Source organism: Brassica napus, chromosome A3 (assembly GCF_020379485.1).
Source record: "Brassica napus cultivar Da-Ae chromosome A3, Da-Ae, whole genome shotgun sequence".
In the NCBI taxonomy this organism is placed as follows: Eukaryota; Viridiplantae; Streptophyta; class Magnoliopsida; order Brassicales; family Brassicaceae; genus Brassica; species Brassica napus.
This window is the reverse complement of record NC_063436.1, coordinates 9,809,389-9,836,390: the sequence shown is the minus strand read 5'-3', so window position 1 is coordinate 9,836,390 and position 27,002 is coordinate 9,809,389. Positions and strand designations below refer to the sequence as shown.

Sequence of the window (27,002 nt, the reverse complement as noted above, 5' to 3'; positions counted from 1 at the left end):
GAGTCTCTCTCCATACTGCCTCAATGATACTTGCCCTGCCCCCACTGAGTACTTCTAGTCTCACATGTAGTAACACCCTTCTCTGTCATCACCCGCACCTTGCTTGCCTCTTCTAGGCTTTCGACAGCGAGAATGGTAAGAAACGATGACAGCTATTTGTTGCAATTCTTCACGGCACACCAATCAACATGCACATCTTTCCAAGATTTTTTAAATACAGTTTTTACTTCTTCTTTCTTCGTTTATTATAAGAGTTATTATACGTAACTATTGATTAATGTTTTTTTTTGGGTGCAAACTATTGATTAATGTTAGTATAAATTTAGTATTAGTTAAGGTTTCTTTGTTTAACTTTGACTTATAACAGAAAAGTATATAATCAAAACGGTATTCTCGGGATATATGTATGGTTTGGTTGGAAAACGAATATATGAAATGTATGTAATTTCGAAGACAACGATATTCGAACAACCACCGTCTCTAGAACTTATGACGAAACAATATACTTATCGACCAATTTCAACTACCTCACATCAACCATATTAACAGTGAGCACAAAAACAAAAATTTGTTGGAACCCAAACTGTTTTTTGTTTAGTAAACTTTAATAACACGATCTTTTTGTGCTATTACAAATCTTTTTGGCAACTGTTAGAGACATTATATATGCAAATAATGCAATACTGGAGAAAGAGCTGGGTTAGGGTTCAATTAAAATAGGCTAGATTTGTATTGAATTAGTGTGAAATTTTAGGAATTATAGATAATAGAAAAAAGGTCATAAAACTTTTTTTTTAATAATTTAAAACATTATGTTAACGTTTATTTATATTATTTTGTGATTTTTTTCTTTGACTTGAAATATTTTATGAGAAAATATTTTTCTAGATTTATACATGAGTCTTTGATAAAAAAAAATTAGTTTTTTTTGTCAACAAAAAAAAAGATTTTTAAATATAATTACTGATTTCAACATTTTTCTTCTAGAAGAAAAATGAAAACAAAATAAGCAGAGAATAAACGAAAAATACCTGGAAAAAAAAAAACTAAAACTCGTCGCCGTAGTTGACCGTTAGCAGCCACCCCGGTGAAAATTAATTAATACACAATCATTAAAAATGCGTAACCTGAAATAATATAAGGTTATATTATTAATTAACTAATATGTAACATGAAAATAACATTAATCTAATTTCCTCCTTCTCCTTCCTCTCTCAACCAACCTTTAAACAGAGAGAGATCCACTGAAATCAAAAATCCCCAAAAACCTAGAGACCTTCTCCCCCTCCCACCCGTCGCTATGATGGTTTCCAGGGGCTTATTCGGCTGGTCTCCGCCGCACATACAACCCTTAACTCCCGTCTCCGAAGTCTCCGAGCCTCCCGAGTCTCCATCTCCTTACCTCGATCCCAGCGCCGAGAACGGCGGCGGCGGCGCGGGGATGGCGACGCAGGCGGAGGAAGACGAGGAGATGGATGAGCCCGAGGAGATGGAGCCTCCTCCCGCAGCTGTTCCTTTCTCCCAGCTCTTCGCTTGCGCCGATCGGTTCGATTGGGTGCTTATGGTGCTCGGATCCGTGGCTGCTGCTGCTCACGGAGCTGCGCTGATTGTTTACTTGCATTACTTCGCCAAGATTGTTCAGGTTCTTGCTTACGGTACTGAATCGGGTCGGCGGGGAGCTGAGGATCAGTTTGATCGCCTTGTTGAGGTTAGCTCAGCTTGCTTAAGCTTATGGATGATGTGCCCCCTCTTAAGTAATCTTTACCTTTTTTTTTTGCAGCTTTCGCTGACCATTGTATACATCGCTGGGGGTGTTTTCATATCTGGTTGGATTGGTAGGTTCACTATACTTATAAAACCTTGCTATTAGCTTCAACCATTATTAATTGTTCTTTGTTATAGAGGTTTCTTGCTGGATACTGACCGGAGAGAGGCAGACTGCTGTGATCAGGTCAAAGTACGTCCAAGTACTACTAAATCAGGATATGAGTTTCTTTGATACATATGGGAATAACGGGGATATAGTAAGCCAAGTGCTGAGTGATGTCCTTCTCATTCAGTCGGCTCTAAGCGAGAAAGTATGTTTTAACTTCTAAATCTGGTTTCAAGTTTGCTTGCAAATATCTTTATGTATGCAAGGTTTGGTACATCTTCTGGCATTTCTTTAATCTTTGGGATCTTGGACATTCGCAGGTTGGAAATTACATTCATAATATGGCTACATTTATCAGTGGGCTTGTTATCGGTTTTCTTAACTGCTGGGAAATTGCGCTCATTACGTTAGCCACTGGTCCTTTCATTGTTGCTGCCGGAGGCGTATCAAATATATTTCTCCACAGACTTGCGGAGAACATTCAAGATGCTTATGCTGAAGCAGCCAGCATTGCTGAACAGGTACTATAATTGCTAGGTTTGCGGGGGACATTATACAGATAGGATTGATCTTTAATTTTATGTTCGAATCCTGTTGCAAGCATTAAGCTTTGAAATGTTTCCAACAATGATATTTAAGCTTTGAAATATTTTTGACTTGTGAACGTTGAAGTTCATTTTCGATGTGCAGAGGTTGATATCTAAATAGATTGTATTTAGATAGGTCGGAATTTTAGGTTACGTGATGCGGCTGTACTGCTTCGTTTTTTGTTATGTTAGGATGCATGCATAATCGTTTTTGCATCCATAACTCGATATATCGCAGCAACTTAGATGCATGGCAATTACACGACCACTAGTCTGTCTTATATGTACAAGTTCTTTTGAAATGTATTCCCTACTGGTGAATATGTCGCCGTCTAATGCTTAAATGAGTTTCTTCTAAATTTGCAGGCGGTCTCTTATATTAGGACGTTGTATGCTTTTACAAATGAAACTCTTGCAAAATACTCTTATGCAACCTCTCTCCAAGCAACTCTGAGATATGGTATATTGATTAGTCTTGTGCAAGGACTTGGACTTGGATTTACATATGGGCTTGCTATATGTTCATGTGCTCTGCAACTTTGGGTTGGTCGGTTCTTTGTTATTCATGGAAGGGCGAATGGTGGAGAAATCATTACAGCCCTTTTCGCTGTTATTTTGAGTGGGCTGTAAGCTTCAGATTCTACTTTTACTGCCTGTATCTTTCTTCTAAAAGTATACACATTGATTTGCTAATCATATTCATGTTGTGCTGTGCAGGGGTTTAAATCAAGCTGCTACAAACTTTTATTCATTTGATCAAGGAAGGATTGCGGCATATAGGCTTTTTGAGATGATAAGTCGTTCATCATCTGGGACTAATCAAGAAGGAACTATTTTGTCTGCTGTTGAAGGAAATATTGAGTTTCGGAATGTATATTTCAGCTATTTGTCACGGCCTGAAATTCCAATCTTGAGTGGATTTTACCTCACTGTGCCTGCTAAGAAAGCTGTTGCACTTGTTGGTAGAAACGGTTCTGGAAAAAGCAGCATTATTCCTCTTATGGAACGGTTTTATGATCCTACACTAGGTATGATGATGTGTGATTGGGTGTATCAATAATTTATTCGAATCTGCCTTTGTTACTTGCCTGCAGCGGAGACTATTATTGATCTGAATAGATCTGTGGTTTTCTCTTAAACAGGAGAAGTTCTACTTGATGGGGAAAATGTTAAAAATCTAAAATTAGAGTGGCTGAGAAGCCAAATAGGTCTGGTCACACAAGAGCCTGCTTTACTTAGCTTGAGCATAAGAGAGAATATTGCATATGGCCGAGATGCTACTCTGGATCAGATAGAGGAGGCGGCTAAAAAGGCTCGTGCACATACATTTATTAGCTCACTTGAAAAAGGATATGAAACTCAGGTAAGCCATCCACTGTAAAGTTTGTAGTTACGCATTGCAATTTTGGTGCTTCTGTTTTTAGCTTAGAAGTTGGAAATGACTTGTTTGGTAGGTTGGAAAAGCTGGTTTAACGTTGACGGAGGAGCAGAAAATAAAACTATCGATTGCTAGAGCTGTGCTCTTAGATCCAAAAATTCTTTTGCTTGATGAGGTCACTGGAGGACTAGACTTTGAAGCTGAAAGAGTTGTCCAAGAAGCTCTTGATCTTCTCATGTTAGGACGGTCTACCATAATAATAGCTCGAAGATTAAGCCTGATAAGAAATGCTGACTATATTGCTGTAATGGAAGAGGGTCAGCTACTTGAGATGGGTACACATGATGAATTAATCAACCTTGGTAATTTGTATGCCGAGCTTCTGAAGTGTGAAGAAGCAACAAAGCTACCCAGACGGTATGATTCTTCAGCCAAGACATATATCTAACAACTTGTCAAGTCTGTACTACTCTGTTGTATAGCTAACGTGATGCTAGAATATTTTGTTGTCCGGCTTTGACGATTTACTTGTTTATAAAATCTTATCTTCTTACAGGATGCCAGTTAGGAACTACAACGACCCTGCTGTGTTCCAGGCTGAGAGGGATTCTTCAGCTGGTCGTGGCTTTCAAGAACATTCATCACCCAAAATGGCCAAGTCTCCATCTCTTCAGAGAGGTCACAATGTTTTTCGCCCCCAGGAAATGTGCTTTAATAGTGAAGAGTCACACAATGATCATAGCCCTGCTCCAGATAAAGTGGGAGAAAATGGCTCGTCTTTGGATGTAGCTGAAAAGGAACCAACCATTAAAAGACAAGATAGCTTCGAGATGCGGTTGCCAGAACTACCAAAAATTGACATTCAGTGTCCACAACGTCAGAAATCAAATGGTTCAGATCCGGAGTCCCCTATATCACCCCTTTTGATATCGGATCCCCAAAATGAGCGCTCCCATTCACAGACGTTTAGCCGCCCTCTTGGCCATTCTGATGACACTAAAACAAATGTTAAGGTGGAGTCACCTTCCTTTTGGAAGTTGGCTCAGCTTAGTTTTCCAGAGTGGCTATATGCTGTATTAGGGAGTATTGGTGCTGCCATCTTTGGTTCTTTCAATCCTCTTTTAGCTTACGTCATTGCATTGGTAGTGACAGCATACTATAATAGCAAGGGAAGCCACCTGCGTGAGGAGGTTGACAAGTGGTGTTTGATCATTGCCGGCATGGGACTAGTGACAGTTTTTGCCAATTTCTTGCAGCATTTCTACTTTGGTATTATGGGGGAGAAAATGACGGAGAGAGTGCGGCGGATGATGTTCTCAGGTACTGTAATATTTTCCTTCTTTATTTAACTCATTTCACTACTTGTTTAACAGCTTTCACTTGCCTCACTCATTGATCTGTCTCTGTGCCAGCGATGCTGCGTAATGAAGTTGGGTGGTATGATGAAGAAGAGAACAGTCCAGATACGTTATCCATGCGCCTAGCAAATGACGCCACTTTTGTCCGAGCCGCCTTCAGCAATAGGCTTTCGATACTTATTCAGGATAGTTTTGCTGTTATCGTTGCCATTCTTATTGGGTTGCTTCTCGGTTGGCGCTTGGCCCTTGTTGCATTGGCAACTTTGCCAATACTAACTCTCTCCGCCATCGCTCAGGTTCGTTTCGTTCTTAGTCTTCCCCCAACAGACCCTTATGTTTTTGTTAACAAATTCCGGTTCAGTAGTCGCATGCTTCCCCTTTGTCAAATTGTATTTCTGATTTATATAAAGTGTTTCGAGTTCAAGTAGCGTCGATTTAGTATGTGGATCTCTCTACTCTGTTTCATGTACTTCGCTTATCTGTATATTCTCCTGACACTGGTTTCTAATATAACCCTCAAACAGAAACTTTGGCTAGCTGGATTCTCAAAGGGCATCCAGGAGATGCATAGAAAGGCGTCTTTGGTACTCGAGGATGCTGTCAGAAACATATACACTGTTGTTGCTTTTTGTGCCGGTAACAAGGTGATGGAACTCTACAGACTGCAACTTCAACGGATACTCAGACAGAGCTTTCTCCATGGGATGGCTATTGGCTTAGCGTTTGGCTTCTCCCAGTTTCTCCTCTTCGCCTGCAATGCTCTCCTACTCTGGTTCACCGCATTTTCAGTAAAGCGTGGATATATGAAATTGTCAACAGCTCTAACCGAGTACATGGTTTTCTCCTTTGCTACATTTGCCCTTGTCGAGCCATTCGGATTAGCACCTTACATTCTTAAGCGCCGTAGATCTCTCGCTTCAGTATTTGAAATTATAGATCGAGTGCCTACAATCGAACCTGATGATACCTCTGCTCTTAGCCCGCCTAACGTCTATGGAAGCATTGAACTCAAAAACATCGACTTCTGCTACCCAACTCGCCCGGAAGTGTTAGTACTAAGCAACTTCAGTCTCAAGGTTAGCGGGGGACAAACATTAGCTGTGGTTGGTGTTTCTGGTTCTGGAAAGAGCACAATAATATCGTTGATCGAGAGATACTACGATCCTGTCGCTGGTCAGGTCTTATTAGACGGGAGAGACTTGAAGTCATATAATTTGAGATGGCTTAGAAGCCACATGGGTCTGATTCAACAGGAGCCAATAATCTTTTCCACGACGATCAGAGAAAACATCATATACGCAAGGCATAACGCGAGCGAAGCTGAGATGAAGGAAGCAGCAAGAATTGCAAACGCTCACCATTTCATCAGCAGCTTAGCCCACGGTTACGACACACATATCGGGATGAGAGGTGTTGAGCTAACTCAAGGACAGAAACAGAGAATCGCCATAGCTCGTGTAGTACTGAAGAACGCTCCAATACTGTTGATTGATGAAGCGAGTTCGTCTATTGAATCAGAGTCAAGCCGTGTTGTGCAGGAAGCTCTTGATACGTTGATAATGGGGAACAAAACAACGATTCTGATAGCGCATAGAGCAGCGATGATGAGACATGTGGACAACATTGTGGTTCTCAATGGAGGCAAAATAGTTGAACAAGGCACGCATGATACCTTATCGAGTAAGAACGGATTGTATGTGCGTTTAATGCAACCACATTATGGCAAGGGTCTACGCCAACATCGACTGATCTAGAGAGATTGAACACTTTCCACTTCACCAACGCTTAGCTCAGAGTCGCATAACAACTATCACGTGATGCCACGGGATACTGTTATTGGATGCGATGACAAGACATAACTTGCAATCTGACCAAGGCTTTTCGGTTTGGGAACTACATCATATGAGTAGCAGATGTACAACCACGGGTAGTTTCTGTAAGCAAAGTAGGAGCTTGTAGACGTAGATTCCCATATTCTTTCAGGAGACGAAGCATTGAAGTAGGACTGTGTTTATTCATTGCTTGGTATCTAAGGTATATCATTTTGTTTATTGAAACTCAAGATTAGAGGCAGTTTATTTGCTGAGGTTTGTTTTTGTTAGTGATGTGAGTGATTTAGGTGGAGAATGTGTAATGGTTAGGCGTCTTGTTTGTAAATACATCGTATCCACTTTATTTGGCACGTCTTTTAAATGAAAGTTTGATTGAAATCTCATCTATTTATTAAACCAATCATCATTGGAGTTTAATAGTAAGAAACCAATCCAAAGCTTTTTCATTTAAGTTTCATATTTACAACAAAATATATAACAAACTCATGGCTTATCACCCTCCAGTCGATCCACAAAGACGAATGGCTTTTTGGTATCTCTGCAGAAACATTATAAGACCAAACTAAGCCATATACTTTGTCACAAAAGAAAGAAGAAAAAATACAAGAAGTTGTTTTTGGCAGGTTACCTTCAGCAACAAGCAAAGTTACTGGAACTGAAGTTGCCAATAAAGTTCCTATTCCCACAAGAGCGTGCCTTCTCTTCCAATTGCTTCCGCTTCCTTTTACTTTTTGTAAGCTATTCAAGTGTTAATGAAGAGAAGAACAGTGTGAAGAAGAGTTTGGTTTTTTACTGAGGAGCCAAGATTATTGCCGGTTGATAGTGAACAATAAGCTTTCAGTGATGCACTTGGACAGAGAATATCTGTCTGGTAAGAAAATGTGTGTAATCAATGAATAATATTTGCCTTAGTTTTGTCGGTCCAGATCTGAGGCTTAATCCTTTCTGTCATTTCTCAGTTTCCTCAATTCGTTAACATGAATAACGAAGGAGCCAAACAAATGTGGTAACAGAGACATTCAAGAGATCGTCCATCGACACAGAATAGTTTGCATTTTGGCAGAGTTTAGAAGGGTGTTTTGTGGTAAGATTGTCCATAAGCAAATTCAAAAACAGAGAACTTGAATTCAACAATTAACTGCAACAAGAATGTATTGTAAAAACAGAGACTACCAGAGAAACAAAACCACAAGTCTGTTTTTATAATGGCAGAGATAGATAAAACTTAGATGATGCCAATCTTGTTAGCAACATCTAAAGCATCATAATCAGGTGTAAGCCTAACGTAAGCCTTCTTCGTTCCATCAGGCCTGATGAGGGTGTTGACTTTCTTGGTCTGGATGTCATACATCTTCTTAACAGCATCCTTGATCTTCTTCTTGTCAGCACGAATGTCAACAATGAAGACAAGAGTGTTGTTGTCTTCAATCTTCTTCATCGCAGACTCAGTGGTAAGTGGGTACTTGAGGATACCGTAATGGTCCAACTTGTTTCTAGGAGTAGCACTGATCCTCGGGTACTTAGGATCTCTAGCCTTGGTCAAAGTCTTTGGCCTGTGGAAGGTGACCTTAGTCCTAATCTTCTTGTCCTTCTTCTTGAAAGCTTGGCCAGACTTCACTGCCTTTGCAGCCTTCAAGGCCTTGGCTTTTGGGTCAGCCTTCTTCGTGGTATCAACTGCAATAATAACAACAACACGAGTGAGCTTTTAACAACTTTGACAACATAAAAACATATCCTTCAAACTTAAGAACATTAAAGCCATGGCTAGTTATTACTGTTTGCGTTTAAAACATGTTTTGTAAGAGACCCAAGTGAATATTCAACAAGGATGAGCAGATGGAAAATGATTATCAACGTAAAGACCGTACCTTTAGCAGGAGACATTGCTCTGGTCTGGACTTTTCCTTGCCACTTCAAAATCTGTTAGAAGACATGAAAATGAAATGTAAGAAAGCTAAAGAACGAAGCTTTGACATAACAAATCATTGGCGAAGACGCACGAACCTGGTGAGGTGAAAGCAGCTGAATACGCTAGGTGAGTTTTGCAGCGGCAGACACTTTTATTAGTGGGATGATGTTGATAAAAGAGAAGGCAAAACCCTAGATTGCTTGGGCCTAATATTATAATCGGCTCTAATGTTTTTTTTTTTTTTTTTGACGTCAATCGGCTCTAATGTTAAAGCCTATATGGAAGAAAAAAATATATAACAGTTTTGTGATCCGCTTCATCACCTGAAAAATACTCAAATACCCAAATCGAGCCCATTATGTTAAAGAGCTCAAATTTCAATTTGTAGAAAAACTTAGAATTCGTATATTTTAATTTTGTTTTCAGTAAATATTTTCAAATTTCTCATATTTTTATTGTGAAATATGAATTTATAACTTTGTGTTATATCATTCAAAATTTTATGATTGTAAATTTATAACTGTCGATAACACAAAGAGGATAAAATTTGTTGAATCATGCAAAATGAATTGTCGGAGATTTGTTGATTTTTTTTTTAATTTATAGCAAAAGAAAAGAAATTCAGTTACTAGAAAGTAATCCAGAACAATTAAAACTATAAAAATTATATATATATATATATATATATACATTTGAATTTTAATAAGAAATAGCTGCAATCTACTAATCTTAAATTCTTAATGCTGGATGCCTGAATTTTAAAGTAAAGATATTCGTCTGTTTTAGTATAATATTTATTTCATATGCCCAAAAAAATATAATATTTATTTCAATATGTTGCTTCTGTGTGTTCTCCTAATCTGTCATCTTTTGTCAATTTATATCCTGTCTTAACGTTAATACGTACCATACCAGCTTTGTGGTTCTATTATTTTGTTTGCATATTAAAAGATAGTAACCTATACTAAATCACTTTTTATAAAAAAAAAAGTAAAATCTTCATCCAATATGTAATTGTCATTAAGTCACCAAATCAATATGTAGATTTAAACATAAACAAATGCCGGCCAGCCTAAGAAGTCATTAATTGTGGTAAGATAACATATTATATACATCTTTTTTTGGATATTGTAGTTTTTAAAAATGAAAAATGTTTTGTTGACAGGAAGAATAAAGTGAGGGACGTAATTTTCTCTGCATGAATAATTGTGGCGGCCCCATGCAAATATTATTGGACGGTTTATAAAAAACTAAAATATTAATTATCAAATTGCAAAGAGATTTCTTGTGATGAAACTGACCCATCTTTGACGTCGATTCCGTTTCGTGTCTTCTCTTCTCTATCAAAACAAAAATTTGAAAGAGTGATTGTGACCCACAGAGAGAGAGAGAGAGAGAAACGTTTCTCATCTTCAATCAACCAATCTTGTTTGACCTCTCTGTTTTCAAATTCATCTGCTCTGTTTTCGTTTTCAGAAAAGTCAGAGAGAATCCAATTGTGTATCCGTCTCCCAAAGTTTCTTTTTCCGCAGATGGGATCTGCAACCAATCTTTAAAAGATCTCTACTTCCATTAAAAAAAGGTTAGATTGCTTTCCCGATTTGATCTCTGTCTCTCTGTTGTTGAGTTTCCTTTTATAGATTTGTCTCTTTCTACAAATAAAAGGAGTCGACTTTCTTTATCGTTACTTCATTTCAATATCTGGGTATGTGTTGATTTCTTGAAGTAGTTGCAGGTCGTTGAAAGAGATGGAGTCTAAAGAGATTAGATCCTCTGTTTTCGCCAAAACGGTGCGTTTCAATGGGGTATCTCAACCTCTGCGTCACGTAAAGGCGAGAGCTTTTGATTCTGGTTTCAAGGTGGTTCCAACGAAGGAGCTTTGTCGAGTTTATCTACACAAAACAGAGTTGTTAGCCTCCAAGGGTATCATCGATGCACGAGCTAAGCCTCCTCACTCTCAGAAGCCAAAACAGAGGAGATTTGGTGGGAGATTTGATCAGCAAAACTTGAACTTGAAGCTGAAGAAGCTGAGGCAACACACAAATGCTGAGAAGAAAGAGAGTTCTCCGAGACGTTTCTCTCCTCTTGGTTTCGGTAGTGACTCTCAGTTGCGAGATAGTAGAAGGAAAGGTCAATACATTGTCACCCCTGAGAAGAAGAAACCAAATGAAATGAGTAAACTTTGTAATGTCACTACTACTACTACATTGGTTCAGAAGAAAGATGGAGCTGTGAGAGAAGCTGGTTCAAAGTTGATTGTTAGTACCTCTAGGAGGGACTCAGTGTTGAGTTTGGAGCGGAACAGATTCGCACAAGATGTCAAGTTCAGACATGTATCCTCCTCTTCTTCAGGTTCCATTAGCAAGGTAATGATTCTCTGAGAGCACATTGTGACTTGTTGTGTGATATAAGATTGTGAAAACTCTTGATTGGAACTGCAGGATGAAAGTGAGGATTCATCAGACTGCTCCACAGCATCTTCTCCTGGATGTCAGACGGATGAAGCTCATCAGCCTAGTCCTGTTTCTGTTCTTGAGCCAATGTTTAACGACGATGTGTTAGATGACGACAGTGAAGAGCTTCCTTATCTAGATCTTCATGGTAAGGAACAAACAAGTTAGCTTCTGTGTATTCTTTTTGTATAAACTGTAACTAAAACCATCTAATGGCAAAAGGTATAGAGAAGCAGCTTGACGACCTGAAAACTGAATCAGATAGTTATTCAGATGGGAGTGGGATGGAAGTATCAAGCGATGATGAGGAGCCTGTGATTGCTTCTGAAACCGAGGACAGTGAACAAGTCAGGCTCTTGGATACTCAAGAAAGGAGAGAGTCTTCTTACATTGATGATATTTTGTCTGAAGTTTCACTTATGGACAAGAATTGTGTTCCTGATACTCTGACCTTCAAGGTCTTCGAGAAGATGGAGAAAAAGTATTACACTGAGACATCTTGGAAGAGGTCTGAAAGAAGGATTTTGTTTGACAGAGTCAGTTCAGGTCTAGCAGAGATTCTAGAATCCTTTACAGCTACACCAACCTGGAAGAAACCTCTCTCAAGGAGGCTTGGCGTTGAGTTAAGCACATGTGGACTGAAACAAGAACTCTGTAAAGTACTTGCCAGACAAGAGAAGCTAGCCAAGAAAGAATCATTCAACAAAGTGGCGGTAATAGACCTTGATGATTGGTTCAAACTTGAAGATGATGATGATGAGAGAGTGGTTTGTGAGTTAGAAAGTATGATAGTGGATGAGTTGTTGCTTGAAGTCTTCATGTAGAGTTACAAAGTGATTCTTTTCATTCTTTTTTTTTTTTTTTTTTTGCATTCTCTGTATTTTGATTGAGAATAGTGAGAGAGTAGTTGTTGTTGTTGCATCATCAAAGGGAGATGTGCATACAAAATTGTTTTTGTTGTCAGGTCTAGGATTGGCCTCTTAGAAAGTTCAGTCACATTGCTATAAAAGTTACTGTGACATTTGTACCCATTTGTCAAAGTGTGAATGAAACAAGATTTTTGATTGAAACAGTCTCATTTAATACAAACAAAAGGATAAAATCCACAAGCATAAGCAATCATAGCTTGGTCAACACTCAAGCTTTGTAGGTGAGGTAAACACTGAAATGGAGGATGGTGTCTTGACCATCAGTGATATGCTGGTTGTTCTGGTTATGCAGAGTTTCCACTATAGCATACCCTTTAGCATGCTCAAACTTACCCGTCCCACCAATAACCGCAATCTGAGAGGCGTGAGAGGCTGTCCTGTGAACACCAAAGAAGCTAATGGCATCATCCAAAGTGTCATGGTGATCATGCTCTCTGTCTAGCAGAACAGTCAGAGAAAGAGTCTGGCTAGTCCCATCCAATGAACTAGCCAGGTAAAACCCTTGAGCCTTCCCTATAACCGCTGACCCGAGCTCGTGGCTCTCGGTTAGCTCATCGTCCACAACGGTTATGGTACCGAACATGAGATGCTGGAGCGCAGCACCTGGAGGGAGGTTTCCCGCGGTTACAAAGGGGAGGCTGTTGGTGCTGAGGGCGTCGTTGGAGTTGCCGTTGGTGTTTTGGATCACTGTGGTGGTTTGAGCGCCGCCAAGGCCGGTGAGAAGTGGAGCTGTGTTTGGGTTGATGACGCTGTTGATGTTGTTTGAGTTGACTAGTGGGACTCCGTTGTCTACAGGGAAGATGCTGTTGCTGGCCTTTGAGAATGGTATGCCGTTCACTTCGGTTTGTGCTACTATTCCTGTGACCACACGAGCTGATGGGTGTGACCCGCCTAGCACGTCGTGCATGAAGAACTCGAGTAATGGCTCGTGTCCACCCCCTGCTGGACCAGCTGGGAGTGTAGTTGATGGTGCAGGTTCTTCCTCAGCTTCGGTTGGAGCCACGGTGGGGAGTTGGCCTGTAGGGACTAACTGAGACTGAGGTTGGATCTCATCAAGAAGTCTAGCTGAGCTGATAGTTGCGAGAAGACTAGAGGCTATGAGGAAGAGAATGATTGTTATATGAAGAGCTTTGGCCATTTTTGGTATTTAGTTTGGTATTCTAGAGTTGCTTATGTGTGTTGATGTTTACTGAGGGATGGTTTAATGGGTTTATATAAGGAGCATTTGAGAATTTGGTATTGTGTGATTGGGATGTGGAGTTATTAGAGTGGAGTTGTTGTTAATGTTTATGTGCTTTAGTTGAGTTTGAGAGTCAACTAAACCTCTATTTTAGTATCCTCTATTTTAGTATTTGAGTTAGCCAAATACTTTTTACTTAATGATACTTTTTTTTTTGCCAATTCAATTTTATATCATTACACTAAATTAGTAAGTAACTACATATTCTTTTAAGAAGAAGGACAAGTATGTCAAAAAGACTACATACCAGAAGATTGTATGTACTTTCTAGCAAGAACATTTGCACATTGGTTGTCTGATCTCTTTTTATACAAACAGAGGTGAACATCAGTGACCATCATATTGAGGATTTAAGAAATGTTTTGGTTGTCTTCTTCAAATTCAACTTGGGTGTGTATCCTAGTGACCAACAAGATTGTAGTGCCCAGATTAGTGTAGATAATTCAGCCTCCTCAACAGTACTATGGTCCAGGGCCGTCTAACAGCACGCGCAAGTGGAGCTGTTGAACACGGCCCCAAAATATAAAAATAAAAAATTTAAGAATTTTTCAAAATATATAAATAAATTATGGTTAGAAATTTTAAAATTTTAGATATAATGCTAAATTTAGAATTTATAATTAAAAAATCAGACAAAATTATTAAATTTTAAAATTACTTGATAAAATGTACGATTAAATTATTTTCTGAACATGGCCTAAAATTAATTTGAGACGGCCCTGCTATGGTTTTGGAACCTACCAACCATCTTATCAACACTGACTAAGAAACATCATAATTGCATTTAAACCAACTTCTTGGTGGGCGTTTCCATGTGAGAGCGTTGTTGTATGTCACCTTCTTGTGTACCTTCCTTGATCAACTATTGTTGCATTCATCCATTCTCTAACATCAATAGTAGCTCTCGTAACAACAACTAAAGTACAAGTCAACTTCTGTAAATCATTAATGGACTTGTTGATATATAATTATTTGCTAATGAATACATAGTAACAATGACTTTTACTTGAGATTTTGCAGCTTCCATTTTGGTTGAAGAGCGGTAGCGACTATGACAGAATTTATACTGTCTTAACTTTTAATTTGTTAAGTTAAGAACTGTTCTTAACTTTTAATATTACAATCATCATTGTTTAACCAAATCAAATACCCATAATTTTAAATTTAAGTTACAAATATCATTTTACAACAAAGATACACAAGAGAAAAGAGAGAGATAAGGAAAACAAACAGAACTTGACTATTGTTTTTATTCGTTTGTGATATTGATAAATAATGCAACTACCTACTCTTTCAATTGGAAAGCATCATTTTCACGTTTAAGCTCGGATTCAAACCCTCCATGTCCATCAGAAGCTCTCTTGTCCAACCAACCAATGATGTCAGCAAAAACAATCTCAATGTTCTCTGGTGTCTCACCATACAGTAAACCATGCCACATCCCAGGGTACAACTTGAAAGTCTTGTCTGAACTCGACGCAGTCTCGTAAAGTTCTCTACTCACTGCTTTGTCCGTGACTTTGTCGTCTTCTCCATGCAACACCAAGAACGGTAACGAAACCTATCAACCATTACATGAAATTAATCGAAAATTAACTTCCTAACTATATATATAACATTTCAATTTTCAGCGCTACGTAGCAGGCTCGGACTGGAGCAATAGGCAAATGACCTGGTTTTTTATGACATCACGATTTGGTGCAAAAATCTTAGTTATAATGTACAAACTTTAAGAGCATTATGAAGTTTAAAAATGATAGACAGGTACTTCTGCATAGTAAACGAAGAGTTAAATACCTCATTAAGTCTCTTCTCAAGATCGGTGCTAACCCTCAAGAGCTCATAAGCAGTCTTCAAACGTGGACGTCCTTTGTAGCAGTAAGGATTTTCTCTAACCTTCAATAATTTCACTTCATATAATTAGTTGAACTATACGTTACGTTTCATTATAATAGGTCATAAGTATGTGCTTAAGAACCTGTTTCCTGATTTCTGGCTGTTTAAAAGCAGTCTCAATAATATCTTGGCCAGGGATGATTTTCCATGTGGGTATAACCCCGCTTAGCTTCGACAATATCGAAATAACCAAAGGGCTTGGTTTCATTTCTTCTGCGATCTGTGACATATATAATAACAAACGAAGATTAGTGAGTAATATTCTCATCCAGGCACCTTCAGTGATTTGCATATGCATGTGCTTTGAGTATACATTATAAATTAGTTTATTTGCATGATTACTTCAGAAACTTAGTGGGAGCGCTTTAATAATTAACAAGATATTTGACTAATCTTCATATATATTTAAATATATATTTTTCCTCATTAATGTATTCATGCTTTAAGAGGTTGAACTTCACACGTAACTAATACAATGGGTGCAACCGGATTACAAGTTTTTGGAATGAAATTATTTGGAATGGTTTATTCCTGCAGATTCCAAAATTTTTTTACCATTTGAATGGAATAAAAAACAAATTTCATTCTAATGATTCCTTATGGAATGTCTGAAAAAAAAAATGGAATGTAGTTATAACACATTCATGGTTAAAAAAAGTTCATGAATAAGTGGAATGAGTGGAATGGAATTCAATTTTTTTTTATTCCATAACTTCTCTTATTCCATTCATCTACATTCCATTTTTTCTAATTCCATTCATTCATGATATTCCATAAATTGATAACCAGTTACACCCAATATTTGATTAAAATCAGCTAGTTTCACATCATAATGCCCCCTTTAATATTTGACAGCCAAGATTTTGGCATTTGCATATGTCCGTTCTTATTGGATCTGATAGGCAGCAAAATGTTGCCCACGCCAAAGTAGTAAAATGTTTTAAATATGTCAAAAAATTAAAGAGAAAAATACAAACTAGGTGGCCGGCCACTAATCTCTGTATGGAAGATATAATGAAAATTGTATTTTTCATAATACCTTTCTTCTTCTCATATATCCAGTTAATACTTTTCCCCTACTGGCCTCTCAAATTATAAGCCATGCTCGCTCATACATTTTCTACTTCCAATATATACAAAGCTTTTGTAGAATTTATAAAATATATGCAGTTGTGGCTTTCTATTTATAATTTTATTTTTTTCCTTACGAGTGAGAACTGTCAGTAACCTAAAAGATAGAATGAATGTTACCTTACACATTGGAGCAACCAAGACGGCCCCATCCCAAAACTCAGGCTTCTTTCTGTGTAACAACAAAAGCACTGCCCCGCCCATTGATTCTCCTAGCAGAAACCTCATCTTCCCTTTATTCTCTTCTCTCTCTAATCATTCCAACCACAGACAAAAACACATCGTAATCATTTTCTGACAAAGTGATACGACAAAAAGTTACGTACGAGTCACTTTCTCTCATCCAATAACATCAACTCAAGAACATTTTTTTATCATGCTAATTATTGAGTAGTTCACATTTTTTCTATTTGTGAATGGTAATTGGTAAACGAAGAGTGGCTTTGACCGTGTGTCCAGAGCCAACGTTTTCAAAAGATAAGCATTCCAAAGTCAAAATATTACACATTCACCCTGTATAAAAGTCAAGATTACCGCATATGGATGTGTAATGGGCAGACACGTCATCAACGAGATGGTCAAAGTTTGGAATATAAGCGCCAAGCCCATCAGACTTGCCATGCCCTTCATAATCCATTCCATACACTCCAAATCCTGCCTTCACAAGCCTCCTTGCAGTACCTAATCCAATCATATTCATCACAAAACATTAATAAAACTTCGTTATTTAATGAATAATAGAAAATCATGAAGTGGGCTGATCTCAACTGTTCATGGTGATGCTGCACTCCATTGCATATCCATGGCAGATGAAGATTAAAGCCTTTGGCTCTTGACTTGCTGGTAACCACTTGCACGTGAATAGCTTCATTCCTCGAGTGTTCTTAATGAAACTCTGCATATAATTAATCATCATTCAAACACACAGATTCCTCTATCTATATAAAGAACATAACACACTCTTTTTTTAACTAGCATAATAGAACACATACCTCTTCATACATGATGTTATCTGTTTCACTAGCCTTCACACAACACAAGAACAACGAGTTAATATATTTTCAGATGTGGTCTGAAAGAGATAGAAGGCAGAGAGTATACCATTTTCAAGAAGAGGTTGATCCAAGTCTCTTACTTTCTCTGTTTTAAGTTTTGTTGGAGACGAACGAGTTTAATGATAAGAGATATGTAATTGCTGAACGGCTCTGCTTATATTGGGCAGTTAAGAAAAGATGGTACCACAATGTGACGCCGTTTTGGTTTGATAGTGACGAAATAACGGATCCCTTTCCTCTCCACGCACTCCAACACGTTTTGTTTGCTTCTTGACAAAAAAAAAAGTCATTGACAGATTTTCTGACAAGTGGCAACTTTTCAAGTATGGCGACGTTCGGAAACACCCCCTCAACTTTCAAAATAACACGATTAACACCTCAAGTTTTAAAATATTTCATTAGCCTCCAAATCGTACAGAAACTCCCATGCCTCAGAATTCTTTCATTTTGGGGAGAAGAAAGCAAAGTTTGTGTAAATTGGCTATACAATTTTGCGTTGTAAAACTTTGAGTCTTTGACATATCTTTTGAAAGATTGTCATCACCAAATTGAAACTCATATCTACATTATAATATGCTAAGGTTAATTAACAAAACCATTTCAATCTCTTGACAGATATTTAACATTTTTCGCACTGTCATTGGTCACATTCTATCCACCTTATTTTATTTTTTTTTGGACAAACTTCAATTTTATAGATTCTTATTACTCTCTATAAATAGAAAAAGTGTTCATACAACATGATAATAAAGTCATCATGGCCAAATAACAAACTATTACAAAGAAGCAAATACAATATATTAAGATAAGGGCATACAAGACACTTAAACAACTAATGTCGTAGAAGTTCTCTAATCTCATCGAACATCAAGCTGGAAAGTGAGATGAATAATGTTATATACTTGTTATTTCTATATTATAAAATACTAAACGGACGATCATAACAAAGTCAACCATCAAATGTGAGATCTACAGTAGCGCATGAGCTTACGGAACCTAAAGCATACAAAACTTACAAAATGTCAAATCTACCTTTTCTACTATTTTACATATAAAAATATTAACTAATATAATTTTTTTTTAATATTGACTAATTAAACCTAGGTATAAAAATACTTAGGTATAAAAGTTCTGCTCCATTGAATATTTTTAACATCTTTCTTTATTAATTTAATAATAAAGACATTTAACACCTCAATACGATGATAGAAGTTTATAAAACTACTTTTTCAAAAAAAAAAAGTTTCTAAAACTATTTATGATTCAATGTTCAAAGTGACAAATACACATTTTTTTGATTGATCAGCATATCAACATGTCATATCATCGACAATAAACAAAATATGCAGCCAGCCTTTGAGGAATGAATCGTTTGAGTAAAGCTAAAAGTGTGGAATAAAATAAAATATCCCAAAACTGTGGCCAGTTTTCCATTTAGGGATTCTCCAACCGTTAAATATGCCTACTTTTTAGTAGAACATGTGTTAACTATATAATACACATTTTATAAAACAATGTTTCAGTTCAAGTAAATTCTAAACCATATATTATTCTGATTAACATACTGCATGTTGAGTTACAGAACTGAAATTATTTGTATATATTTTTGAGGTAACTTAGATTGGTAGTGGAAAGTGACCTTAGAACAAATATTTCTTTATGAGGTTTTACGGAATTGTCCGGGAATGACTTCAATAATTTTTGAAAAGTGAATATTGAAATTTGAAAGTATTTTTAATATTTTAGTCAAGTTTACTTTTCTTCAGATTTTTTTGTCATACATGTAATCGTTGTACTTGATTAGTCGTAGAGAGCTAGGGAGATTGAGACAAGTCGAAATCTTATAAGAAGTCTGAAATTGATCACAATAAAATTTATGTGGTTTAGTCAAAAAAAGAAAAAAAAAAGTTATGTGGTTAGAAAAGTTGATTTAGCTCTTACGTTAAAGTTATAAACGGCGTGTACTTCTATTTCTTCAAATCCTAACAATGTGGCCCAAGAAACATGTAACAAGCGAAGGAAAGAGCCTTAAGCCAAAGGACTCGAGCGACTCCCGGAAACAAGGAAAGCCACTTTAGAGCGGTTGTATTTGTTAGAGATCATTAACATCACTCTACTCGTAATTACATTTCTCTGTCACATTTATTAATCACCATAACGTCTTCAACTAAAACTTCTTTGTAAGTGAACTCTTTCATTCAGTCTAACTCTAGATGTCAAAAACGAAAAGAAAAGGACATTCTAAACAGATTTTTCATGCCAACCGTGTATTCTATGCAAGTGGTATATCCTACATGAAACATCTTTTCCTTTGTTTGAATAATTCTTCCCTATATTTTTTGCCTTGTACTCCCTCCAATCATTTTATGAAATATAGAATATAAGAAAGTAACATGCACAAAAACCTTCTGGATTAAGATCTTGATTCGTCTACAAATGGTATAATCATGTTTCTTGTTAACTTGAACTGACATACCACATATGATATAAACAATGTCTATATGTTATAGATGTAGTAACAGAACCGATTGTCTTTCGAAAAAAAATGTAATAGAACCAATCAGTTGTTATTTAGCGAGTTAACCGATATAACAATGTGAAGGATATCATAGTTGGTGGGTTTAGGTGTTCTGAAGGTATTCGAAATTGCGAGTTCAATTCAGTTTTAAAGAAGTGGTTTACATTTTAAACATTTTACCATCAACATTTTCGTAAACATTATTAAATATTATGAATTAAAATTTAAAAATTTCTGTTATAAGAAAAAAACCAGCGTGAAGAAAGAAATCTATACTATATTAAAAGGGATATATGAGCTCCATTGAGCCTATCCACCTCAGCATAAAAAATTAACCAATCAGAGATTGCTTTTGTGCCATGTCATTCATTTGCTGAATCCAACTTCAATTAACACAGGCCGAAACATAAGGGCAGAAGAAAATTCTCGGTGGCCCAGTTTCAGGACCGTCTTGGTCCAAATGATTTCGTCGATCACCGACTGAAGAGCTTCACCTTCATCTTTCTTAACGTCTCTGCAAATCATCTTTAACATTTAATTCTCTTTAATACTCCTTGAAACATGAAAATGTTAACGTTTGGACTCCCAATGTTCCTCTATTTATCTAAACTTCTTCGCCGAATCTAAGACCAAATGATGGTGAAATCGATAAAATCCGCGTCAGTTCATTCAGGATACCTCTGATCGGGTTTGTCCTCTCCTTTTATATCATTCAGTTTTGTGAAAACGTTTGATATTCATCGATCATTCTTCATAGTGATTGGGTTTTGAAATTTCAATATGCATCGACATACTGATTTTCTCTGTTTCTTGTGTGAAAGTTTAGGAGTATTGGATTGAACCACTAAGATCCAAAACGAAATTCAACTTAATTGCTTTCATAATGTTTTTCAGAAAAATAGAAAGGCGAACCAGTGGAAGATAAGATCTAGAGGCTTGATCTTGAGCTCTGACGAACATATAAAAAGAAGACTTGGTCCTAGAAGCCCAATGTATGAGGGTTCTGAAGCATAAGAAAATGTAAGAATCGTTATACATTCATTCATTTATTAAATAATCTGATGAAACAACTAATTTTTCTATAGAAACCACTGAATCATCATTGTTTACTGCTACTCTGTTGGTGGTTGATAAAAAGATATGTAAGTGAATTCTAAATTAGTTGAGCTACCTATTTTGTTTGTTCTTGAGTGCAGAGTTGTGGACTTTTTGTCTCCGAATTTTCAGAATTTTTGAGCTACTTTTTATTGTCTAAGTTGTGGACTTCTTTTGGTCTTTTAATCGCAATCTTTTTTTTTTGTAGTTCTTACAATTCCCTAGCTTTGTGCTTTAGTGATTTGGTTACAATTTCTAAAGCTCATTAGATTACAAACTTCATGAGCAAGGACTTAAATGATGTGTTAGAGAAAATAACAAAGAAATTTACCTCAATTGTTCTAGCCATAGCACGTGCAGTAACACAAGCTATTGAAAAAACCATGTCTTTTTTTTTTGTAACTTGAAAAAACCATGTCTTCTGCAATTACAGAGTGCTTACAGGTTTGAAATTAATGCGAAATGGAAGAGGTGATTTCTTTGTGTTGTTGAAAAAAATGCTTCTCTTTCTTTTATATAGAGTGCAGTTGGTGACAAAGCAGTTAACCAGCTTCAAAAAACTGTTAATTCAAACCTTGAGGCAGCAATAGCCATCAACGTGTCTATTGAGAATAAGGAAGCTGCTGAGAAGATACATCAGCTTTATACTATAACTAGAGTTGCATAATCTATTGATCTGGAACTCTGTGTTAGTTTTATCGTTCAGGATCTCCAGTCTCTGCTTTATACTATAATTCAGGTTATAAATGGAGTTGCTACACTATTGAGTGGACCACGGTACGTGCTCCTAAGAATTAAATGTATTTGATGGCTCAATCTCTTTCGTGCAAGTGGTATATTCATTCTGATAGCTTCACTGGTATTGGATATACTGGAATATAAATCCATAAATGACAGCGAAAAGCAAGTAAAGCAGCTTGGAGCTGTCTCAACCATAAAGCTGCCTAAGAATTGGTTGAAGTCTCAGAATTTTCAAGAACAGTGTATCTTTTCTGTGATTGAGCACCTTGCTGTCCACTTTTCTCAATGGAGCTTCCATATGTCTTTTCTGGAGCTTGCTATTATTCCCATTATAAGGCTTAACAAATTTGGCGAGAGAACCACTCTGGAAGAGTTAAAGCTGGTGGTCAAACGCTTCATCAAGCATGGGGGAGTTGAATATTGAGTTTTTTTTGGTAAAAGTTGAATATTGAGTTTGTACACAATACTATCAAAGCATCATAGACAAAGGTCGTGGAACAAAAAAAAAGTGAGGCAGGTGTGAGAATAATAATAATGTAATTCGTTGGTTTGCCACTCAGATTGCAAGGCAGGATCAAACCGTAGCAGTTAGAATTATCAAATTCTTAAAACCGTTTTTGTTTCATAAATTATTTTCATAAACACACAAAACGTCTATGCAATGCGTGTAATCAGATTTAAGTTAAGTGTTCTCAGAAAAAAAATGTCTTACAAACAAAAGCTAAACAAATAGTAACCTAATTTTAGACCGTTGACAGTGATAATTTTCTTATATATCTACCATTTATAAATTTTGGGTTTGAAGTCCTCACTCATACCTGTTTTCGCGAGGTCATGAGACTCATGACCATGTTTGAGCATGTAGATTCGGTCTTGAAAAAAGGATGACCCAGCACACAAACACTACCCAACAAACAAACAAAAAAGCTCGAACATCAAATAATAGTATTAATATTTACAATATTTCCATAGTAAAATCTAATTACTTAAATTATTAAAAGAAGAAACTGCAAAATTAATATTAAATCAACTGTAAGAAAGAAAACCTTCTATACCTTTACAACTAAAAACATTTCAAATCATGAAGCAAAATTTATTTCCATCACAAAACAAACTAAACAAAAACATAAATTAAATAGCAAACAATAAATGATAAATTTAAATTTGGACTAAAGCAATAAACTGAAGAAAAAAATAAAAAACCCGTTTACAAGTAGGTTGGTACTTTAGTTTGGGGTTATTTGCCGAATAACCAAAACAAAATAGAAATAAAATATTTAGAGAGAAAGAAGAGAGATAAGAAGAGAAAGTATAGAAATGATGAGATTTTGGATATTTAGTGAAATTATGTTTTTTGTATGGTTAATAGGCCTATTTTCTGTACTTTTAAAGACAAGTACAAAAATGAATACTTAATAATTGTAAAACCAAACAAACTTAATACAGTATTAGTTATAATTTTTACAGTTGTCTTACATAAAATAAATAACCAAGATAAAGAATATATATATATATATATATATATATCTAAAATAATAAGTTAGTTAATTTTTCTTAGTCTTACTAATCTCCTATATAAAATTCCAATAAAACACAACAAATAATATTTTTATATTTTATTTATTTATATAATTCTATAACCCGTTCCAGTATATATCATATTTTTTGGTAAAAGTATTTATCATATTTTTTATACAAATTAAATTAAACTAATATTATAAGAAAAAATCCGGGCGTAGCCCGGAAAACCCCCTAGTATGTATTAGTGGTAATTTAAATAGCCTTTGACTTGTAAGAAATAACAAAACCATTAATATTCTTAGAAGAAAAAAAACAATTACGTATAGGACACGACTCACATTGTGAAACTATTACACACTGGGCCATATAATATCAAAACAGGCCCACTAACAATGGCCTCAGTCAAAGCCCAAGTAAATATAACCTAAGTTCCGGTCGAAAAGTCTTAGCCGTCATCGTCCCCATAACACAACACTCAAACAGAGTAAGGGGAAGCCAGAGAACTCGAAGACGCCATGGGTAAGCCAGTCTAAGTTTCTTACATTCCTCGACTGTTAAACATCTTTTTCGTTTACGTTTGGGTCTTGACTTGTGTTGTGAAATGGAACATGAACAGCGAGGATCAAGGTTCATGAGCTGAGAGAGAAATCAAAAACCGATCTTTCGACTCAGTTGCAAGATTTCAAGGCGGACCTAGCTCTTCTCCGCGTCGCCAAGGTCACCGGAGGTGCTCCCAACAAGCTCTCTAAGATGTATGTATTCCCACAACTTCAAAAAGATTGCATTTTTGTCACATTTTGAGTGATTTAGCAATTGTTTTTTTCACATTGAGTGATTAACGTGACGAACACGTAATCTCTACTCTATAGCTCTGTTTATGATTTAGCTAGCGGTAGTGATTAAGGAAGCATAGATCTCAAATGGGTTCTGTTTATTATTTTTTTTTTCAGCAAGGTGGTGAGGAAATCAATCGCTCAGGTGTTGACAGTGATCTCACAGAAGCAGAAGCTTGCTCTGAGAGAGGCGTACAAGAACAAGAAGTTTTTGCCTCTTGATCTTCGTCCCAAGAAGACTAGAGCTATCAGGAGGAGACTCACCAAGCATCAGGTAAACTCATGTTTTATTCATATCTCGCAGCAATCTCTGTCTACTGTATTGTGTTTAGTAGAAGCAAAAACTGATTTTGAGTAATTAACATATGGTGTGTTGATACTGAATGAATTGTTGCTTGCTTTTGGACAGGCATCGCTGAAGACAGAAAGGGAGAAGAAGAAAGAAATGTACTTTCCAATTAGAAAGTATGCTATTAAGGTGTAACCTGTTCTTATTAATCGCATAATTCAATCTTTGTGTTGGCTTTTTTCATTATATGTTCCTTGTTAAAGACTTTCAACTACTCGTCTGAATGAAAGATTTGATTCACAACCGCATTACTGTAACTTTGAGTAAAAAAGTGTTGGGGGTTAAACTGATTCTAACCAAATGATTGAATCCATTGGATCAGTTTTAGTCAAATCTCAGATTTTTCCTCCTAGTATTTATGGAACTTCTGTTTATTGTACTATGAATTTACTGTTGAGTTGTGAAGCTTGATATCTCATACCGAGTATCTGATGACTAATCATTTCATACAAAAATTTACTTTTGTTACATAAAAAACATGAACTGATGATATTAACTTCATTTTTACCTTCATGCAAACGATAACACGTTTATGAGTGAGTCTGTGAGTGGGTTGGCTTTCAAAGGAATAAGTGACTAGTGATCAGTGTCATGGTTTTGAACCTCTGATAAATCGATCGGGTTATAAACCTAAACTGTAAATTCCAACCAATACCAATGTAGTAGAGAAGTAACTGGTGGACAGGCCCGGCCACATATCTTGGGCTCATTTTCTTTTATTTGTGCATCCTTTGTTAAAAAGGAACAAAACGACATCGTACGGAGCTAAACGGTGTTTCGCTTTAATATTATTTCTTTTGTTTTGCACAAAAGCCCTTTTATTTCCACTAGCTTTTCATTATTCCCACTCGATTTAGGGTTCTCTAAACTCAAGATCTTCCTTCCCTCTGTGTCGATTTCTAATTTGCACAATTTGTTTTCAATCTCGTCGATTTCGATTTTAGGGTTATCGATCCCAGCTCGTTTCTTCTTCTCCTGCTCTCCGACGAACGATCTCGCAATGGACAACGAAGAAGTGCTCGACTTCGACGTAGACGACGACGGCATCGACATCGAGCCCAACGACGCGATCGACATGCTCGACGACACCACCAACTCCTCCGACGCCGCCACCTACTTCCCCGACGGCGACCTCGAGCCATACGAAGGCCTCGAGTTCGAATCCGAGGAATCCGCCAAAGCCTTCTACAACTCCTACGCCCGCCGCATCGGCTTCAGCACCCGCGTCAGCTCCTCCCGCCGCTCCCGCCGCGACGGCGCCATCATCCAGCGACAATTCGTCTGCGCCAAAGAAGGCTTCAGGAACATGAACGAGAAACGCACCAAGGACAGAGAGATCAAACGTCCCAGAACCATCACACGTGTCGGTTGCAAAGCCTCCTTATCCGTTAAGATGCACGACTCCTCCGGTAAATGGGCCGTATCTGGGTTCGTTAAAGAGCACAATCACGAGCTGGTTCCTCCAGATCAGGTCCACTGCTTGAGGTCCCACAGGCAGATCTCGGGCCCCGCCAAGACTTTGATTGACACGTTGCAGGCCGCTGGGATGGGGCCCAGGAGGATAATGTCCGCTCTGATTAAAGAGTACGGTGGGATTAGCAGAGTTGGGTTTACCGAGGTGGATTGTAGGAATTACATGAGGAACAATAGGCAGAAGAGTATACAGGGAGAGATTCAGCTTCTTCTTGATTACTTGAGGCAGATGAATGCTGATAATCCCTCCTTCTTTTACTCCGTCGAGGATGATCATCATCATCATCATGAGTCTGTTGGTAATGTGTTTTGGGCTGATCCCAAAGCTATAACTGATTTTACTTACTTTGGTGATACGGTGACGTTTGATACGACTTACAGGTCTAATAGGTATCGTTTGCCTTTTGCTCCTTTCACTGGTGTGAACCATCATGGGCAGCCGATTCTGTTTGGATGCGCGTTTATTGTTAATGAGAATGAGGCTTCTTTCGTGTGGCTTTTCAAGACTTGGTTATCAGCGATGTCGGGACGCTCTCCTGTTTCGATTACTACTGATCACGACGCGGTTATACGTGCTGCTGTGATGCAGGTTTTTCCTGAGGCTCGTCACAGGTTCTGCAAGTGGCATATTTTTAAGAAATGTCAGGAGAAGTTGTCTCATGTGTTTCTCAGGCATCCTTCGTTTGAGTCTGATTTACACAAGAGTGTGAATCTGACCGACTCGGTTGAGGATTTTGAGTCGTGTTGGTTTTCGCTTCTTGATAAGTATGAGCTGAGGGATCATGACTGGCTACAAGCGTTGTACTCTGATCGACGCCAGTGGGTTCCTGA

General features: G+C 37.2%; 7 protein-coding genes across 8 annotated transcripts; 4 read left to right on the top strand and 3 right to left on the bottom strand.

The window, feature by feature from the left end:
- Positions 1 to 1,186: 1,186 nt before the first annotated feature.
- LOC106438084 (ABC transporter B family member 6) lies at positions 1,187 to 7,411 on the top strand. Its single transcript, XM_013879136.3, has 11 exons — positions 1,187 to 1,708; positions 1,781 to 1,835; positions 1,903 to 2,078; positions 2,194 to 2,394; positions 2,827 to 3,086; positions 3,178 to 3,488; positions 3,603 to 3,823; positions 3,915 to 4,255; positions 4,395 to 5,158; positions 5,251 to 5,492; positions 5,721 to 7,411. Exons 1-11 carry the CDS (start codon positions 1,301 to 1,303, stop codon positions 6,948 to 6,950), a joined length of 4,209 nt encoding a protein of 1,402 aa, XP_013734590.2. The 5' UTR covers positions 1,187 to 1,300; the 3' UTR covers positions 6,951 to 7,411.
- Positions 7,412 to 8,133: 722 nt separating this feature from the next.
- Positions 8,134 to 9,173, bottom strand: LOC106438085 (60S ribosomal protein L23a-1). Its single transcript, XM_013879137.3, has 3 exons — positions 9,033 to 9,173; positions 8,897 to 8,948; positions 8,134 to 8,702 (listed from the first exon to the last, which is right to left on the bottom strand). The coding sequence occupies exons 2-3, from the start codon at positions 8,910 to 8,912 to the stop codon at positions 8,254 to 8,256; spliced, it is 465 nt and encodes a 154-aa protein (XP_013734591.1). The 5' UTR covers positions 8,913 to 8,948; positions 9,033 to 9,173; the 3' UTR covers positions 8,134 to 8,253.
- A 1,056-nt stretch (positions 9,174 to 10,229) lies between these two features.
- On the top strand, positions 10,230 to 12,460 carry LOC106438086. Of its 2 annotated transcripts, none has more exons than XM_013879140.3 (4): positions 10,230 to 10,519; positions 10,673 to 11,303; positions 11,379 to 11,538; positions 11,613 to 12,460. In XM_013879140.3, exons 2-4 carry the CDS (start codon positions 10,686 to 10,688, stop codon positions 12,212 to 12,214), a joined length of 1,380 nt encoding a protein of 459 aa, XP_013734594.2. In that variant the 5' UTR covers positions 10,230 to 10,519; positions 10,673 to 10,685; the 3' UTR covers positions 12,215 to 12,460. The 2 variants fall into 2 exon arrangements, with proteins under 2 accessions (XP_013734594.2, XP_013734593.2); XM_013879139.3 differs by having other exon boundaries at positions 10,244 to 10,519; positions 10,667 to 11,303.
- LOC106438087 (dirigent protein 9-like) lies at positions 12,432 to 14,017 on the bottom strand. Its single transcript, XM_013879141.3, has one exon. The coding sequence runs from the start codon at positions 13,455 to 13,457 to the stop codon at positions 12,528 to 12,530; it is 930 nt and encodes a 309-aa protein (XP_013734595.2). The 5' UTR covers positions 13,458 to 14,017; the 3' UTR covers positions 12,432 to 12,527.
- A 671-nt stretch (positions 14,018 to 14,688) lies between these two features.
- Positions 14,689 to 17,884, bottom strand: LOC106438088 (caffeoylshikimate esterase). The gene is made up of 8 exons (XM_013879142.3): positions 17,688 to 17,884; positions 17,579 to 17,611; positions 17,355 to 17,481; positions 17,121 to 17,267; positions 16,707 to 16,837; positions 15,538 to 15,675; positions 15,357 to 15,455; positions 14,689 to 15,120 (listed from the first exon to the last, which is right to left on the bottom strand). The coding sequence occupies exons 1-8, from the start codon at positions 17,688 to 17,690 to the stop codon at positions 14,845 to 14,847; spliced, it is 954 nt and encodes a 317-aa protein (XP_013734596.2). The 5' UTR covers positions 17,691 to 17,884; the 3' UTR covers positions 14,689 to 14,844.
- Positions 17,885 to 23,914: 6,030 nt separating this feature from the next.
- On the top strand, positions 23,915 to 24,946 carry LOC106443587 (60S ribosomal protein L35-2). The gene is made up of 4 exons (XM_013885135.3): positions 23,915 to 24,035; positions 24,133 to 24,268; positions 24,467 to 24,623; positions 24,759 to 24,946. Exons 1-4 carry the CDS (start codon positions 24,032 to 24,034, stop codon positions 24,831 to 24,833), a joined length of 372 nt encoding a protein of 123 aa, XP_013740589.2. The 5' UTR covers positions 23,915 to 24,031; the 3' UTR covers positions 24,834 to 24,946.
- Positions 24,947 to 25,487: 541 nt separating this feature from the next.
- LOC125607142 (protein FAR1-RELATED SEQUENCE 5-like) lies at positions 25,488 to 27,000 on the top strand (the record flags this gene model as incomplete). Its single annotated transcript, XM_048776966.1, has 2 exons — positions 25,488 to 25,595; positions 25,669 to 27,000. A coding segment is annotated over exon 2 (1,302 nt), but the record flags the coding sequence as incomplete, so codon positions are not given.
- Positions 27,001 to 27,002: the final 2 nt, after the last annotated feature.

What these genes read in the sequence shown, in the direction of transcription:
- LOC106438084 (XM_013879136.3), top strand. Translation starts at nt 1,301, where the DNA reads ATGATGGTTTCCAGGGGCTTATTCGGCTGGTCTCCGCCGCACATACAA. An exon ending in GCGGCGGATGATGTTCTCAG is followed by an intron (nt 5,159 to 5,250) that starts GTACTGTAATAT and finishes TCTCTGTGCCAG; the next exon opens with CGATGCTGCGTAATGAAGTT. An exon ending in CTCTCTCCGCCATCGCTCAG is followed by an intron (nt 5,493 to 5,720) that starts GTTCGTTTCGTT and finishes ACCCTCAAACAG; the next exon opens with AAACTTTGGCTAGCTGGATT.
- LOC106438086 (XM_013879140.3), top strand. Translation starts at nt 10,686, where the DNA reads ATGGAGTCTAAAGAGATTAGATCCTCTGTTTTCGCCAAAACGGTGCGT. An exon ending in CTTCAGGTTCCATTAGCAAG is followed by an intron (nt 11,304 to 11,378) that starts GTAATGATTCTC and finishes TTGGAACTGCAG; the next exon opens with GATGAAAGTGAGGATTCATC. An exon ending in TCCTTATCTAGATCTTCATG is followed by an intron (nt 11,539 to 11,612) that starts GTAAGGAACAAA and finishes TAATGGCAAAAG; the next exon opens with GTATAGAGAAGCAGCTTGAC.
- LOC106438087 (XM_013879141.3), bottom strand. Translation starts at nt 13,457, where the DNA reads ATGGCCAAAGCTCTTCATATAACAATCATTCTCTTCCTCATAGCCTCT.
- LOC106438088 (XM_013879142.3), bottom strand. An exon ending in GTGCAGCATCACCATGAACA is followed by an intron (nt 17,268 to 17,354) that starts GTTGAGATCAGC and finishes TGATTGGATTAG; the next exon opens with GTACTGCAAGGAGGCTTGTG. An exon ending in AGCCAGAAATCAGGAAACAG is followed by an intron (nt 15,456 to 15,537) that starts GTTCTTAAGCAC and finishes AAATTATTGAAG; the next exon opens with GTTAGAGAAAATCCTTACTG.
- LOC106443587 (XM_013885135.3), top strand. An exon ending in CCCAACAAGCTCTCTAAGAT is followed by an intron (nt 24,269 to 24,466) that starts GTATGTATTCCC and finishes TTTTTTTTTCAG; the next exon opens with CAAGGTGGTGAGGAAATCAA. An exon ending in GGAGACTCACCAAGCATCAG is followed by an intron (nt 24,624 to 24,758) that starts GTAAACTCATGT and finishes GCTTTTGGACAG; the next exon opens with GCATCGCTGAAGACAGAAAG.